Source organism: Odontesthes bonariensis, chromosome 13 (assembly GCF_027942865.1).
Source record: "Odontesthes bonariensis isolate fOdoBon6 chromosome 13, fOdoBon6.hap1, whole genome shotgun sequence".
Taxonomy (NCBI): domain Eukaryota; kingdom Metazoa; phylum Chordata; class Actinopteri; order Atheriniformes; family Atherinopsidae; genus Odontesthes; species Odontesthes bonariensis.
Genome location: NC_134518.1, coordinates 27,308,585 through 27,323,848, shown reverse-complemented (window position 1 = coordinate 27,323,848; position 15,264 = coordinate 27,308,585). Strand labels below are relative to the sequence as shown.

At 36.3% G+C, this 15,264-nt stretch overlaps 2 protein-coding genes across 3 annotated transcripts; one reads left to right on the top strand and one right to left on the bottom strand.

The window, feature by feature from the left end:
* Positions 1-4,337: 4,337 nt before the first annotated feature.
* On the top strand, positions 4,338-6,748 carry LOC142397380 (signal-regulatory protein beta-2-like). 2 transcript variants are annotated; one of them, XM_075480730.1, is made up of 6 exons: positions 4,338-4,394; positions 4,525-4,854; positions 5,010-5,369; positions 5,458-5,589; positions 5,727-5,752; positions 5,863-6,748. In XM_075480730.1, exons 1-6 carry the CDS (start codon positions 4,352-4,354, stop codon positions 5,983-5,985), a joined length of 1,014 nt encoding a protein of 337 aa, XP_075336845.1. In that variant the 5' UTR covers positions 4,338-4,351; the 3' UTR covers positions 5,986-6,748. The 2 variants fall into 2 exon arrangements, with proteins under 2 accessions (XP_075336845.1, XP_075336844.1); XM_075480729.1 differs by having other exon boundaries at positions 5,703-5,752.
* Positions 6,749-7,603: 855 nt separating this feature from the next.
* Positions 7,604-11,731, bottom strand: LOC142397188 (immunoglobulin kappa light chain-like). The gene is made up of 6 exons (XM_075480530.1): positions 11,662-11,731; positions 11,134-11,478; positions 10,673-11,017; positions 9,787-9,903; positions 8,078-8,142; positions 7,604-7,663 (listed from the first exon to the last, which is right to left on the bottom strand). Exons 1-6 carry the CDS (start codon positions 11,702-11,704, stop codon positions 7,604-7,606), a joined length of 975 nt encoding a protein of 324 aa, XP_075336645.1. The 5' UTR covers positions 11,705-11,731.
* Between the last annotated feature and the right edge of the window lie 3,533 nt (positions 11,732-15,264).

The following is a 15,264-nucleotide window of genomic DNA, read 5'->3' as shown; positions in this document are numbered from 1 at the left end:
GATTTCAGTGGCACACTGCTGTCACTATTTCCACAATCACCACTCACAGTTTCATAAAATGTTTTAAACACACATTACTAATAAAAAGAATCCAAGAGAGACTTATTTGTTCATCTTTTATGTGAAAAATATTGATACAAACATTTGTTGTCTGCATAAAGTTGTTAAAAGGAAAAAACTAAATTTATCTTCAGCTGTAGGTTCCTTTGTAAAGCCACATGAAGCATCTACACTGAGAGGTAGGCTGTGGTGAGCCAGCTCTCTGCCTTTTGACCAGCCATTGAAGTTGTTTACTGAGAAATTACTTGACTTCAGACTTCAACCGGATGTGTAGTGAGGCTGAAGTTACAAGAAGGAAGGAGAAACAATAAGTCTCAAAAAGCTTATTTAAGTTAGTTAGTTGACTGGTCTATGATTTTATGTGTTTAACAGTAAGCATATATAGTCAATCATCATTACTTTAAATGCCTTCTCTAATCTGCTGAAGTTGTATAAGTGTGAGTGGGTTTTTTCAGACGCAGGCACTCAAAATCACACTGTTGCGTCTTGACGGTCACTTAGTTTCACATTGACTTGCCTGTTCTTCAACCGTGGGAGGAGTTGCAAGTTCAGTGACAGCATGTACATTCTCCACTTAAAAGAAGAGTGTCCTATCTGTCTTTAATCTCAAATAAGTACAATTCAAATACTTTGACAAATTTGAAAGATATTTTGATGTAGTGTAAACGTAGGGTCATTTACAGTGCCTTATTACCCAATATAAAAACATTTTGCTGACAAAATTTAAAAATCATAACCTGCAAAGTTGAATTAACCTGCTGTTTGCTAAAAGTACTAACTGTAAGATAAATGAGAAGATCCAGCTTGCATCTAAGGGCAACATGCATTGCCCCACAGAGTCTTCTCACACTTAGTTTTCCCCCTCAGTGTCATCATACAGTTGACACACATACAGCTTTCAATTTGATACTCTTATCATCAAGATTTTACTTTATGGGCATCTTTTTATTCAGTGGCTGTCAATGAAAAAGTACCATCTCCACTGTACACTCTTCTGTACAATGTTGTGGTATTTGGCTTTGATAAGATGATACTTAAGCCTGGCTTTCTTAATCAAAAAAAAATGAGACAGAAAGATTAGACCCTTTTGAATTAAATACATGGTTGAAAGCTGAACCACATAAAAGAACAATTTCCATGCATTGTCTGTCAGTGAACAGTGTGCACAAGCAGAAAAAGCATAGAAGAAAGCGCTAAGTGTGTGCTGCTTTGCATGTCTGTAGGTGTGTGTGTCTGTATCGGTGCATAATTATTATGCACTTTTATCATGCAGCTGTTGATGCCACAGTGTTAGATTTTGTAATTGAGCCTATTCGATTGTCAGGCGCTTCCGTGGCTGCTTCACACATTTGCCATTTTACTTTCAAGACAATGGCTGAAATTTGCTAGAAACTGACTGGCCTTTGACTGGGATACTTAATTCCAAGTGATTGTATCTGTATGTGTTTTGGTTGAAGAACACACTGCAAATAGGTAAAATTACATTTTATTTCTCAGATTTATTGCTTCATTCAATTGGCAGAGTTGATTGTAGCCACTCAAGGCAATACTTGTATTTCCATCCCACACCAAGTATCATGGAACAAAGTGAAAAGTCATGAAAAAGACACAAAAGAGATTTGTTGGGGGTACCCAGCACAATTTTCACAATAATATATTTCAGTAGAATGTCTAGTAGGATGTCTACACTGTAAACCCGGAATTTGTTTTCAATTAAACGTTTTAGTGTTCATTACTTATTCTATTATGTTTTGTAAAAATCTATGTAATTACTAAATCAAATTAGTTCTTTGGATTAGAAATGTGAAAATATACACTGCAATGATCATGTTAAGCAGAGATTACATATAAAGTTACGTTCTGTGAGGGAGGGGCGGAGCCTATTTGAAGTTCAACTGAGAGTCAAGACCCGTCCTGTGTGAGAGCGTGACCAGCTCGATTTTTGGAGAAAACTGAATTGTGTATTTAAAAATAAACTGTGGATGTTTTAAAGTAGTTTTAACGACACTAAGTAGACGGAAGAGTGTGTAAAGCAATTATTAAGATCGGTCTGGTTGCTAAACGTTTGCTAAAGGTTAGCTTAGGACTGCACCAGTCTTAATTCATTATTGCTGCAGTGAATTATTTGTGTTAATTTTTATTTGTTAATTTCAATGTTTTCTGAAATAAAATAACTTGAACAATTTAAAAGTATTTTTTAATTTCTTCCTTCCCATACAAATTTCTTTTTAAACAATACATTGTGGCGTGCTTTGGGTGTGTTGCCGCATTGCATTATGGGTGCTCTCTGTTCCCCGTTTATGTGCTGTATTTAGTGCTGTGGTAGAGTTTGTATGTGTTTTATGTTTATGTTCTGTACGCAGTGACGGTGTAGTACAAGGTTTTTGTTCGTGTTGCATTTTAACTAAATCTGCACCATAACTGAAAGTGGTGAGATAGAAAGTTACCACCACTTGTTCGAATACATGTGGGTTGGTTGAAATTCACTATTGTTCCTGTGAATTGTCTGTCAAGATAAAAGTGCTTACTGCAGGAGGAAGTCTGGACTAAGCCTTTTCTTGCCTCTACCTCTACCATTACTACAATGGTAAATACAAACTCTAAATCAAAACAGTATAAGTCATTAATTAAAATTTGAAGACAATACATTACTTATGTCAACAAATGATGTTAAGTAATGCTTTTATATATATTTATGTGCATTTGACCTAAAATGATTGGCTAGACCTCAGAAAAGAGATAAGTTATGTGAACTAATGGTTTTGAGTAAAGGTTACTAATGTAAACTTGAATATGTCTAAGTTATCTATGCCAATACAACTTAAAAGGTTTAGTTTCATGTTTTGTAAAAACTTAAACGGGATAAGGCAACGGGTTTCCACGCGATTTTCTAGTAAACTCAACTAGTTCGGGTTAAGAGTGTAGCATGTTTTCTGTGGGGCAGGACTCTGCAGGCAGTGATCCAAGAAAGGGATATAATATGTGCAATATCATAATGGCAGTGTCTATTCTAATATAAGCTGTATTTTTTTCCCACCTTGTTTCTAATTCCTAACCTTAACAATCTCATCTTAATAACTAAACCTAACCAGGTAGTTTGTAATGTCTAAAACAGCAATAAACAGTGAGTGAAAGTGTAAGGAAACACTGACTGAATATATAAATGAGGATTACAATTAAAGTTAATGAAAACACAAGTCATTACCACAGAACTCTATCTTGGCTCCTCCACTTGACTGTTGTATGTGTAGCAGTTGTCTTCAGAGCTTTGTACTGTTCCTCCCAGTGTTTTCAATAGAAGACCTTTGGAGACCACTAGGTATTTATTGTGCTCAGTTCATAGTAAATGTGCTGCATCTGATTCAGTATGTCATTCAGCTCTTGTTACAAGCCATGGTTATTTACCACCTCGACGAGTGCAATGCTCTTCTAGCAGATGTTGTTGCTTGCACAGTGAAACCTCATCAAATGGTTCAGAACGCATTAGGGCATCTTTTGTTTAATCGACCACAAAGAACACAAGTCACGTCATTGCCAATGAAACTCCACTGGCTCCCCATGGCAGGGTGAATCATATTCATGACTCTAATTCAGCCTAAAAAGGGACTGCAGGGTCTGTAAACTCTATCATACAAGCTTATGTTCCTTCTTGACCATTCTATTTCACTCAGGATCATCTGGTAATGCTAAAATATTAATATAGTAAAATATTGCTCGATGGCTGAAACAATAAATCAAATCCATTGTCGCTCTTTTATGATAGATGTATCCTTAAGTAACCATAAAGTAATATGAAATTAGGTGAATTGCACTAGTGGTATTGGATGGTCAACAGACCATCCTTTGCCTATCCCATTGGGGGTCATGTCAGTAATTTATTCTTTGAATGTAAGCTACTGTTTGGTTAATCTTCATCATACAGATTTGATTAATGAATATCAAAATTATGGCTTCAGCACGTCACATCATGTACCAGAATTACATTAAAAAGATATCTCCCTTGGAGGACCCTCAATGTTTACAGTAAGTAAAAAACAACAATGCATAAACACAGAGGGAACCAAACCAAACCCACCACTATGATATGACAATAACATTCTTCTGGTGTTGTTTCATACTTAAGTTGGAAAGTTCTGGTTTATGTCTTTCCACTGGGGTAGTGAAGTGAGATGCCAACATAACAGGCCAATCAGATCTCTCTAAAAATGGTCCCTCCCATTTGATATAAGTACATTAAAGGAAATCATCTTATAATGCGCCTTAACTGCAGTCAGACTGGAGAGATCAGACAATGTGTGTCGTACTTTATATACTGCTGTTGCTCCAAGCTGGGTGTAAGTATATAAATAAGATCAGATTCTTTATACATGTATTTGAAAAGTAATACATTTTCTTATTGTAATAGAGGAGTTATAAACATGGATCTGTAATTAAACACTGCTTTGTGTTATATTAATTTTTCAGGGTGCACATTTGATGAGAACTTTGTGACAAAGATGGTTGGTGTAGGTGAAGATGTGACCCTATCATGTAACCGCAACATATCTAGAGGCACTGCAACCGTGTTTTGGATCAGACTCGTTACTGGAACCATGCCTGAAATCGTGGGGAAAGGATATAGCTTTGATCATGATCCAGTGAACATGATTTCTCGTTTTACAACGAAACATGAACTGGGAAGATTAGTTCTACATATTACAAAAACAAAGCTGAGTGACACTGCATTTTACTATTGTTTAAAATCTCATCAACAGAGCATTACTTTTTCAAAAGGAATATTTCTACAAATTAAAGGTAATTAATCGTTACCATGCAGCCCAAAAGCCTGTAAACAGTATGTTTTCCATTTTTAGAATATAAATAGCTTATTATTATGTTTGAAAAAACTTTATGTGGAGTTTTAAATATGGACATGAATGCATATTTTAACCTAAATGTGCTTTTTCTAGGACCAGAACCTGATTTTACTGCAGCCGTTCAAGGCTCTCCATCTGATGCAATTAATGCAGGAGACTCTGTGACTCTGCGATGTTCAGTCCTCTCTGATTCAGGAAAGAAAACATGTCCAGAGGAACACAGGGTTTTCTGGTTCAGAGTCGCATCAGATGAATCACGTCACAGATTAATTTATGGCCAGAGTAACAGTGATGGTGAATGTGTGAAGAGTCCTGATGCTCAGTCCCTACAGAGTTGTGCCTACAGCTTTTTTAAGGAGAACCTCACCTCCACTGATGCTGGAACTTATTACTGTGCAGTGGCTGCATGTGGGAGGATAGTTTTTGGAAATGGGACAAAACTGGACATTGAAGGTGATCCTATCACATTTATATCATAGTGTCAGTAATCTCCTTTTTTTTTGCATATTAAACCTACATGTTTGTTTCTCTTGTGTTTTAGTTGTCAGCACACATGATGCAGAGAAGACCGATATGTTTCTCTCTCTGTTATGTGCTGCTTTGGCTGTCAGTCTGATTGTTACGGCCTTCCTTGTTTGTGCTGTCAGGAAAAAATCTTGTAATTGTTGCAAAGGTAAGACCAACAGCTTACATTTCCATAAACTACTGTTTTCCAATAAATAACTTAATTTAGCTTCATGTGAAGGATAGTAATATTTTTTTTCCCATTACTATTTGATAATGCAGCTTCTGTCTCTCATGGTGAAACAGTCCAAGCAGAAGACCAAAATCATCAGGTGAGAATTCAAGGTGTGGCTAAAAATAATTGTCAGCAATGTTTGTCTCTTAACATGTATGTACATTAAATCTTCTCACCCATTTTCAATCTTGCATTTTATTTCCTCAGAGAAATCAAGACTCATTAACGTATTCCACAGTAATCTTTACCCGGAGCAAAGCTGCCAGAGCAGGAAGGAGAAAAGCAACAGCCAAGAAGGAGACGATCTACTCTGATGTCAGGGTTTTCTGAGATTGGCTTTACAAAACTGAATTTATTGGTCACTGTTAATGTCAAATACGCTGTTTAGAAAAAATAACCTCTTTGGAGGCACTTGCAATTTGTTTCTATTTATTTTCTTGCGGTCATAACATCAGATCATATTTTCATGAGCTAAGCACATTCTGATGTCGTTATACATCACTCCTTTAATTGCCCAAACTATCTGCAAATCCAAAATAACAGTCCCACTTTTATGAAATTTATTACTAAATATTTTAAAAGGGCTTGTGATATGTCTGCCTCAGCTGGCGTTGTCGTGTAAAATAAGTGTTTCGAAGATTCACCTTGAGAGCGCTTACCTCTCTGTCTCTCTAACTTTTCCTCACTCAGCTCATCTTTGTATTAATGGAAAACTCTTACAGTAAAAGGAATCAGTTTGTGTGATGTGTTTGTCCTTTGATGGTAAACAAACTTCAAGTCATATGAACCCCTCTTTGATTACTCAGACTTCATAAAGTTCCGTATGTATTGAAATCATTTTTTCATTTATTTTTGAAGGAGTGGTACTTGTGTAAGAAAGTATGTGATTGATCATCTGTGTTCTAATGTTAGTATTTCATTCTCAGTAACTCGGGAGGTTCAAAAGACAATGTACTTGCAAATGATAGTTGTTTTTTTTCTGTTGTTGTATGTATTCAAATTCCATGAAACATGCCAATCCCTTAAAACAGTTTTCTTTTTTTATTGAAATTACATGTGATTATTGAATAAAGAGCTTTGCAGTTTTCTTTTACTCATTTGTAACTCATTTGTCATTTTCTTCTGTGTGCTCTCTGAATGGTGTCTGGTAGTTATAGCTGACCACTGTCAGGTAACAGAAGTTACTCAAAGTGCAGGGTCCTTATTTATATAGTTATATGTTCAATCCAGCAGTAGTTGTGCTGAGGAAACACAGCGGTGGTAAGAAAAACACAAATGTTTATGTTTGTATTTGGGAGATGAAGACAGATGCATTTATTCTGCTGACATCTTCACCTTGACGAAACTGACAGCCAACTGCTTTGTGCGTGGTTTGATTAGTAAGTTATTCTTCCTAATATTTCGTGTGACTGCTCAAACTATTTGTCAGCATGAATTACAATTATATGGATCTATGTGAAGAAATAAATTCCACATTCTGTTATCAGAACTGTTGCTGCTGGTGTGACATTACAGTGCAGAACTGTGGGTGGTTGGTCTGCAGCTTTCTAAACACCTGCTAGAATCAGTGGGATGCGTTCAACATTTAAATACCACAACTGCCACAGTTTGAGTTTGTATCCAGATGATGAAGGATTTAACCAGGAATCCATAGTATGTAGTTTTTGTTTCTCCAATACCTTGAATATGTTTACCTGAATTCTAATTGAACATGTATATATATTTACGTTTGTTTAATCAATAAAAAAAAAAAATTATAATGACATTTATTTACTGAACTGATAGTAGATATATGACGTGTTTGATATTTCAACCATATGTCTCAGGAATTACAGACACACGTTTAGCGATTAATTGAATTAAGTTGAAATATGATGTTCTTCCTCAACATCAGCTGACTGCAACAGTTAAAAAGGAAATCCTGAATACACAATCTACGTTGTGAAACTTAGTGTCCAAGTCCTGCTTTCCTTATAGAGAAGAGATCTGCTGTTGGTGGTGGTTTGATCTGACAGCAGAGTAAACACAATCTTTTTGGGACTGTCTCTTCTTCTTCCCTCTTTTTGCTCTGGATGTTGAAAATTCCACTGATGCATAGTTTGCTTCTTTTGCTTCACTGTGCTGCAAAATAGATAGATTATTATCATTATTATTATTATTATATATAATATATTTAAAATTATATAATAAATAATATTATTATTTTTTATTGTTTTTTTTTCAGTTGTTTGCCTGAAAGTTTCTCTACTAACAGACGTACAGTACAGTAATCATATGAATGGTACATCAGGCATGCTATCAAAAAAGGGGAAAAAAATTAAAATAAAATACATATATATATATATACATATATATATATATATATATATCACTGATCAGCCATATCATCATGACCACCAGCCTAATATAGAGTTTGCTCTACCAAATGATTTGACTGCTCCACACTTGATTTGTCATATCCAGGAAGATGGGGGCCACTCAAATCTCCTGTAAAAAAAAAAAAAAAACACTCCTGAGTGTTTCTAAATAGGAATATGGTTCCTCATTTTAGGTTGTGAACATATTGTATAATATGTTGTTCCATAGAACAGAAAGTCAGAAAAACTATATTAAAGGGATAGTTCATCTCTTTAGCCGGACTACCTTCGTCAACGGCAGAACTCGGCTCACAGGACGCAGCGGGGGGTAAGTCAATGTTCATAAATGATATCGCTAATATGGGATGTCATACAGCTTCATGTCAAAAGAGACGAACTATCCCTTTAAGAAAGTTGCTTAAAACATGTTAAAAAAAACATAGGTCCACAATGCAGTGGGTCTGAGTATATTAGGCAAGCAAATGCTTGCAAGTGCAGATTCCTCACTTGTAAATCAAACTATAATTCCTCTACAATGAGATCAGATCAAATTAATTTAATGTCCTATAAGTGGTGAAATCAGACAATGATGGCCCATGGCTGAGGTTCTGTGTGCTATGTCCACCTATCCACCACTAGTACATCAAACAAATTCCAAAGGCAGTTTTCTATCATCTCCTTCTGGTAGGCGGATAATTATCAGGTTCTGTGGCCTGGATTGATTTTTGAGGTTGTCTGCTGTGGCCATCATTTAGCTTTTCAATTCACTCCAGTGTTGATGTTAGCTTGATTAGGTCATTGCTGTGGCTGAAGAGCGTCTCTTCTATGGCTGTTATCCTCTGGTTGTGCAAGTCCAACGCTGTTCTGATAGTGTCTAGACACGCCAGTATCAGAGTTGGGTCGAACTCCAGAGAAGAGTAAAGGCAGACTCACTTTCCTCCAGCTTATGCACCAGGCCAGCGGTGGCTTCAGATCAACCATTGAATGGGTTGTAGTCCAGTTTACTTTCACTTATTGTAACTATCTCAACGTTGACGGTTGGCTGGTTTGAGAGGATAGACCAGTTATTATTCAAACTGCATTTATGATTTCATCTCTAAGCAATTTAGTTTATTTAAACTGAACTCTGCTGTGTTTGCCTTGTAGTGTGGTTGTTTTGAACTAACATTGAGATATTTCCATGAGGGTCTTCTGTGGACACGCCCCCAGCACATCAGGGCAGAGAAAACTGATTATTTTCGAATGACTTTGAAAGCTAAGCTAATTTATGGTATGAATCCTTTATGCTCTGCAGGGTGGTCAAATACACATTTGTCTGTGATGTGATTTATTCAGGATACAGATTTCTTTCTGCTTTAGCTGGACGTGAAGGAAATGGCTTTTTGTATTTTTATTTTTTCTGAGTAAATTTTGTTAAAATGGCGGATGGTACTGCCAACGATTTAATTATAATGAAACAATTTAAACAAAATACAAAACACAAGCAAACGATGGGTACACATATCCCCATGATCCCTGATTGTGAGTCTTAAAAAAATTTAAAAAAAATGGAATACAGTCATTTTTAAGCCATTCAGATCTGATGCAATATTTGGGCACTTATGTCTGAACTGGTAAATATACCCACTTACACCTTTGTTTCTTTTGCTTTGAAAGACAAAAAAAAAGTCTGCTCTGAAAAGGGTCCAAGCCATGAACTGAATGCATTTTTCGTAAACAAGAACAACAATAATGATATATGCATAGTATGTGTATCTGTATTTGGCAAACCTACCTTTGCAATGTTCACAAACTTTCTTTTGCTTTACATAGAAAATTAAGATGACAGTCACTGTAACAAAGCAGGCCAACAGTCCTCCGAGCACAATGACAACAGGATCCATTTCTGGCTCTGGTTTGGAAAAAATACAACATAATGGGAGAAATAATTTCTTATTGAAAATATAGTAAATTATGCTTTATTAAAAACATTATGTATTTGATAACCTACTAAAAAACTGTCGAAAAACATAACAACTGTCAACCCAAGTCAAGCACCAGTTGCAATAAAAGATGAAAGCCCCCCTTCTGTGTCCTCTCGTGATGCTATATCTTGTCAAACAACTAACATTTGAACAAACCACAAAGAAGATGTCCAACTTCTAATTAAGTCATCGAGGACGCTATTCACCAGCACAGAACGGGGCAGTAGTGTACCTTGTTCAATGAGTTAATCTCAAAAGGTCACATGGATTTTAACTTTATGTACTGAAATTAATATACATACTTTAAATGTTAAGTTTTATCTGTGCATGATAGAAGTCATTCACAGTGCTGAACACACAGCCAGAGATCTCTCTCACTGGCACATCTGATGTTGCTTCAACATGTTAAATCAGATAGGGGAAAAAAAGTGTAGACATTTTTTGATAACACTCCCAATGTTCCCAACAACTGATTGTTACTTTGGTTTGTCAAAGTCAGGGTGGGCTTCAAATGTTCTCTGTAGAATAATCATAAAACTACTTCTTCACATTTGACTTCTTCTTTTTGACTTTTTTAAATTAAGCAGTTTAACCAAGTCCTGGTAAAAATAGTTGAATTGGCCTGCATCCAACATATCTTAACCAAACAAAATATTTTTCAAGAAAGTTGAACGTAATACTATTTTAGAGACATACTTGTGTCCACTTTAGTCCCCTCACTGAACAGGATCTGTCCACATGTGACCACAGCACAGTGATAAGTCCCAGCATCAGAAGAGTCTCTTACTGATAGACTGTAAGAACAACTTCTCTCCATATCTTCATCACTGATGTTCCTCTGTGTGTAAATGATTCCTGGATCAAATCCTTCCGATCCAGCTCTGAACCAGAATACACTGTGTTCAGCTGGACACAGCACTCTTTCTTCCTTTTCTTTGTTCTTTCGAAGAAGCGGACACCGGAGAGTCACAGAGTCTCTGAGCTGACCTGACTCCGTCTTCAAACTTTGTTTTGCGTAGACAGATTTCTGCTGACTGTAATCTGTAGGGTTCAGTTTAAGGAGGGAATAGAAACATATGCATAACCTGTTTATTATCACTTTGATAAATTATGTGATCAGTGATTTATATAGTGAACATAAAAGAACCAGATCTTACCATTCACAGCCAAAAATGTGCCATTAATGAACGTTTGAGAAAACCGTGTTCCAATTTGACAGTAATATGTTGCTTCATCCTCTTTGGTCACATTTGATATAGTAAGAAAATACTGAGACTCCTCTGCTGTTACTGTGAAGCGTGAATCCTTAAACTGTTCAGTCATCATTGTCTTACCAAGAGATAGACTTGCTACTGTTTGGACCATATGTCCAAGGGGCTGCCTGTACCAGTAAAAGAACTGAAGCTCATTCTCGGAGACTTTACAGTCAAGAGTTACATTCTCACCAAGGTTGACCACAGTCAGAGAGATCAGGTGCGGAACTTCTGTTGTTTGAATCAGAGCTGCAGAAAAAAAGACAAATAACATCACAGGAGTGTAACTACCGTTACAAACATTGATAAATACAAGTGCTACAGATTTACATGCGCTTCAAAGTTCACAGTTCACATACTGGACTGTACAAACAGTAATTGGCAGTAAATGTTTTTTTCTTTTTTTTCTTTCTTGGAAAGAATTGCACTTACATTCTGTACCAAGAAGAATCCAAGCAGCCAGTAATACAATCATTGTTTTACAGCCACTCTTGTCTCGCACTACTGATGTCCTCTTACCCAAATGAAGGGTTTAGTCACGAGGTGATCAAAGCCTCTGAAGCAGGATTCAATGATTGGTTGAAATGTGTGAGAAACACCCCACTACATTTAGATGACAAGTGTTCAATTTTTATTTTGTAAGAGATGTGGATATCACTATGTTTTTACGGTGACTGAAATTCCTTGTTTCTGTAAAAGATTTGAAAAGTTTTTATGTAGTTTAGTAAAAATCTGTTTTGAAAGATGCCCAGTCTTTTAGTTTGTGGAGTTAGTAAAGTTACTTTTTCTAATGGCCAACAGGGGGGGACTGTGAAAGATACTCACTTTTACGGAAGGCTTTGACAAAATGACCCTTCTTCTTACTTTTACTATAAACATGAATGTCATGGCAATATTTGGCTTTCACTCATTTTTTTCAGGTGAAAAATGGTTGTACATCATCTTGAACTAAAACAAGAATTAGGTGCATTTACGCTGTCTGATGTTAGCATTTAGAAACAGGAATAAAATTATCTTAAAGTTATTCGTAAGTGTTGTTTTCAGTTTCAAATTGTTTCCTGACTTGCCACGGTCAAGGTCTGCTACCTTCCCATCACTGATCATGGTTGGCTGCGACTCAGAACTATCTAATCTCTCTGAAGGAAAGCTGGAATATTGATTTGTTTGGCCAAGGTGACCATTGGTATTGTTGAAGTATGGGTTGGGTATTCTACTTCCTCAGGAGGTAGACTAATGACTAATTCTAGTCATTTCAGGTATGAAAGTTCAGTAGTTCAGGTTCAGCATCCCCACCCCCAATCTTTCACAACTCTGAACACTACAAATTGTCCCTTTAATCCTACATGCACACTACCTCAATGGTACAGGACTGTTGAATACTGCTGTGAAGTTAATTTCCACTTATTTTGTGTGTTTTATTTTATCTTGCTTATTGTACATATCCTTAGCTATTTCTTTTTTATTCTATTTATTATTGGGCTTGCACTGGGAGTAACTAATTTTGTTTCACCCCATGTTTTTAACATGGGGCGAAATGACAATAAAGAATCCTTGAATCCTAGTCAACCTGGCAGATTACATGAAGTGGCTGGAAAATGACTGAATCATCTAGACAGTTGAAACTTGGACACTGGAATGCTCCAGCATAACATGACCTTATGATATTGCGTATATTAGCTTATAACTTCAGGTACAGGTATGTATTTAAGCTTTTCACATGCCATTTTGTATGGTTAAACTGTCATGCAAAAATCATTGCTGTGCAACCATGAACTGCATACAAAAAAAAAGATTAAACAATATTAAACACATATTGTTTTGATTTTGAGAGACCAGAGAGTCCAACAGGATGACACCAAATTCAACATATGTGGTTGCAGAAGGGATAAAGTAGCCTAACAATCGATATTTGGAAAAACCTTCCCAGAGTCCTGAACTCAACTCTAATCAGTTCAGGTCTGAAAGTTCAGTAGTTCAGGTTCAGAAAATACTGTCAAGAAATGGAACCAAATGCCTGATTCAAGTTCTGCCAAAAGCTTTTTGAAGGTTGTGAAAAGATTCAAGTCAAGGAAAATGTGTCATAGGACCCTCATCAGGATAAAGCAAATGCAATGATGGACACACACACTGAGGGAAAGAAAAACTTTAAAACTTCTGAGCTATACCATTTGTGAGAGAGATAAAGAGAAGAGCACTTATAAATGTGTAATCTGTTATTATTAACATTATTCATTAATTTTCATAGACCCATGATATTATTAAGAGCAGTTGTTATGAACTGCATTAAGAAGTTTCATTGTGTTTCTGATTAGCTTCAGATGTGTTTCAGTATAACTGCTCTAGTCTTATATAAGGAGGTTGCCAGAGTACCCGAATTAAGATGAACTTTCTCTTTTTTTGTAATATATGGTTTCTTATTGTGGGTTTGACAAATGTGTTTTCATGTTTCACAACATCCATTTTTGTCTTTACAGTTAGTTGTGCCATTAACTCTCTTTAGCATGTTTCTTTCTGTCAACAAGTAAAGCCACATTCAGCAGCATCACTAACAGACAAAACTTGTGGTTGGCTGTTTCTCCGCCCCCTTGACCAAACACTGAAGCTGTTTGCTCATAACAGACCTGACTGAGCTTCAACCAGATATGAAGTGAGAAATGAGCAGCAATAGGCTCCAGCAGGTTCCCCTTAGTTTAAAAAAGCAGTTTGTTCCACTTAGTTTTAGTTTTCTAGTTGTATTTGGTTTTGATTTTATGGAGTTTTGTATCCGTTCGCCACTTATTTGGACAGTCTTGCAGTCCATTGTTGTGCCAAGTGATAATATAAAAACAGACTTTAGAAAGACGGGCACCTTCATGTCTGATTCAGTATAGCAATCATTTAAAACTTTTACAAACAACAAGATCTCTTATTCTATCAGTATCTACCACTGAACACCAAACCACATAAAAGCACGATCAAAAACAATCACACACTGACTATGTGTGAGTGTGTGTCCATTCTTCAGATAATATTCGAACATTGCAACAATATGGAGTTTGTAAACATGCATATTTAGAAAAGAACCAAACCTTAACCCTAAACAGCAGTCAAAGACCATTTACGTAAGATGAAAGCAGATGGCTTGATGGAAGAAAAGCCACTTAGTTTTCACACCTTTGCTTGAGGGCATAACCACCGCAATGCAAAAAATTCCATCCGTTGTGTCTGTGTGTTTAAGGTGCAAGCAGCACTGTGCACACAAAGGACATAAATGACTACGAAGAGACACAAATTCCAATAAATATAATTTAATTTATTCATTTAATTTAATTTAAAATTGTTACTTTTCATTTGTGCACCCTTCTGTGTGTTACTTGTGTATTACACAGTCAATTTGAAATGTAATGCAACCACCATGTCTCAAAACTGCTGCAGCAGTTATGGTGTTAAAAGAGCTTCTTAAGTCTTTTTTATTTAAATTTTTTTTTTTATTATTATTTCTTTTTTTTTTTGCTTTGATAAGACAGGAAACTCTGAAGTGGCAGACAGACAGTAAACGTATATTGAGACGGGGTAAAATGATAATATCATACTAAGGGCCTACAGTCAACTGTATGTTGACCGTGACAAAGAGAGAAACCAAAAATGTTCCAGCCTTGGCCTGGTTGCTGAGTTTCTCTCACATCACTGTATGCAAGTTGACACTTTTGATCTCCCACAGATGAAAGTCTGTGACACTTACAGTGGTGCTCTGAAATGTGGAGGATGGAGGGTGTTATCACAACCACCTCCCATCTCTGTATGCTGTGCATTTCCTGCTGAGGTGACTGACAGACAGAGTGAGAGGGTCATCATTTGTGATGCTGAGCTTCTGAAATCACAAGAAATTTAGTTTGGATTATCTCTCTTTATGTACCATTGTATCAAAGTTGTTGACACATGCACACAGGTCAAACAAATGAGTAAATTCAAGAGATATTGCAGTAGGACAAGCTGTTAGCCTTATATTACACAAACTTCACTTGTAATATTCTAAGAACCGACCGCTGATATGCC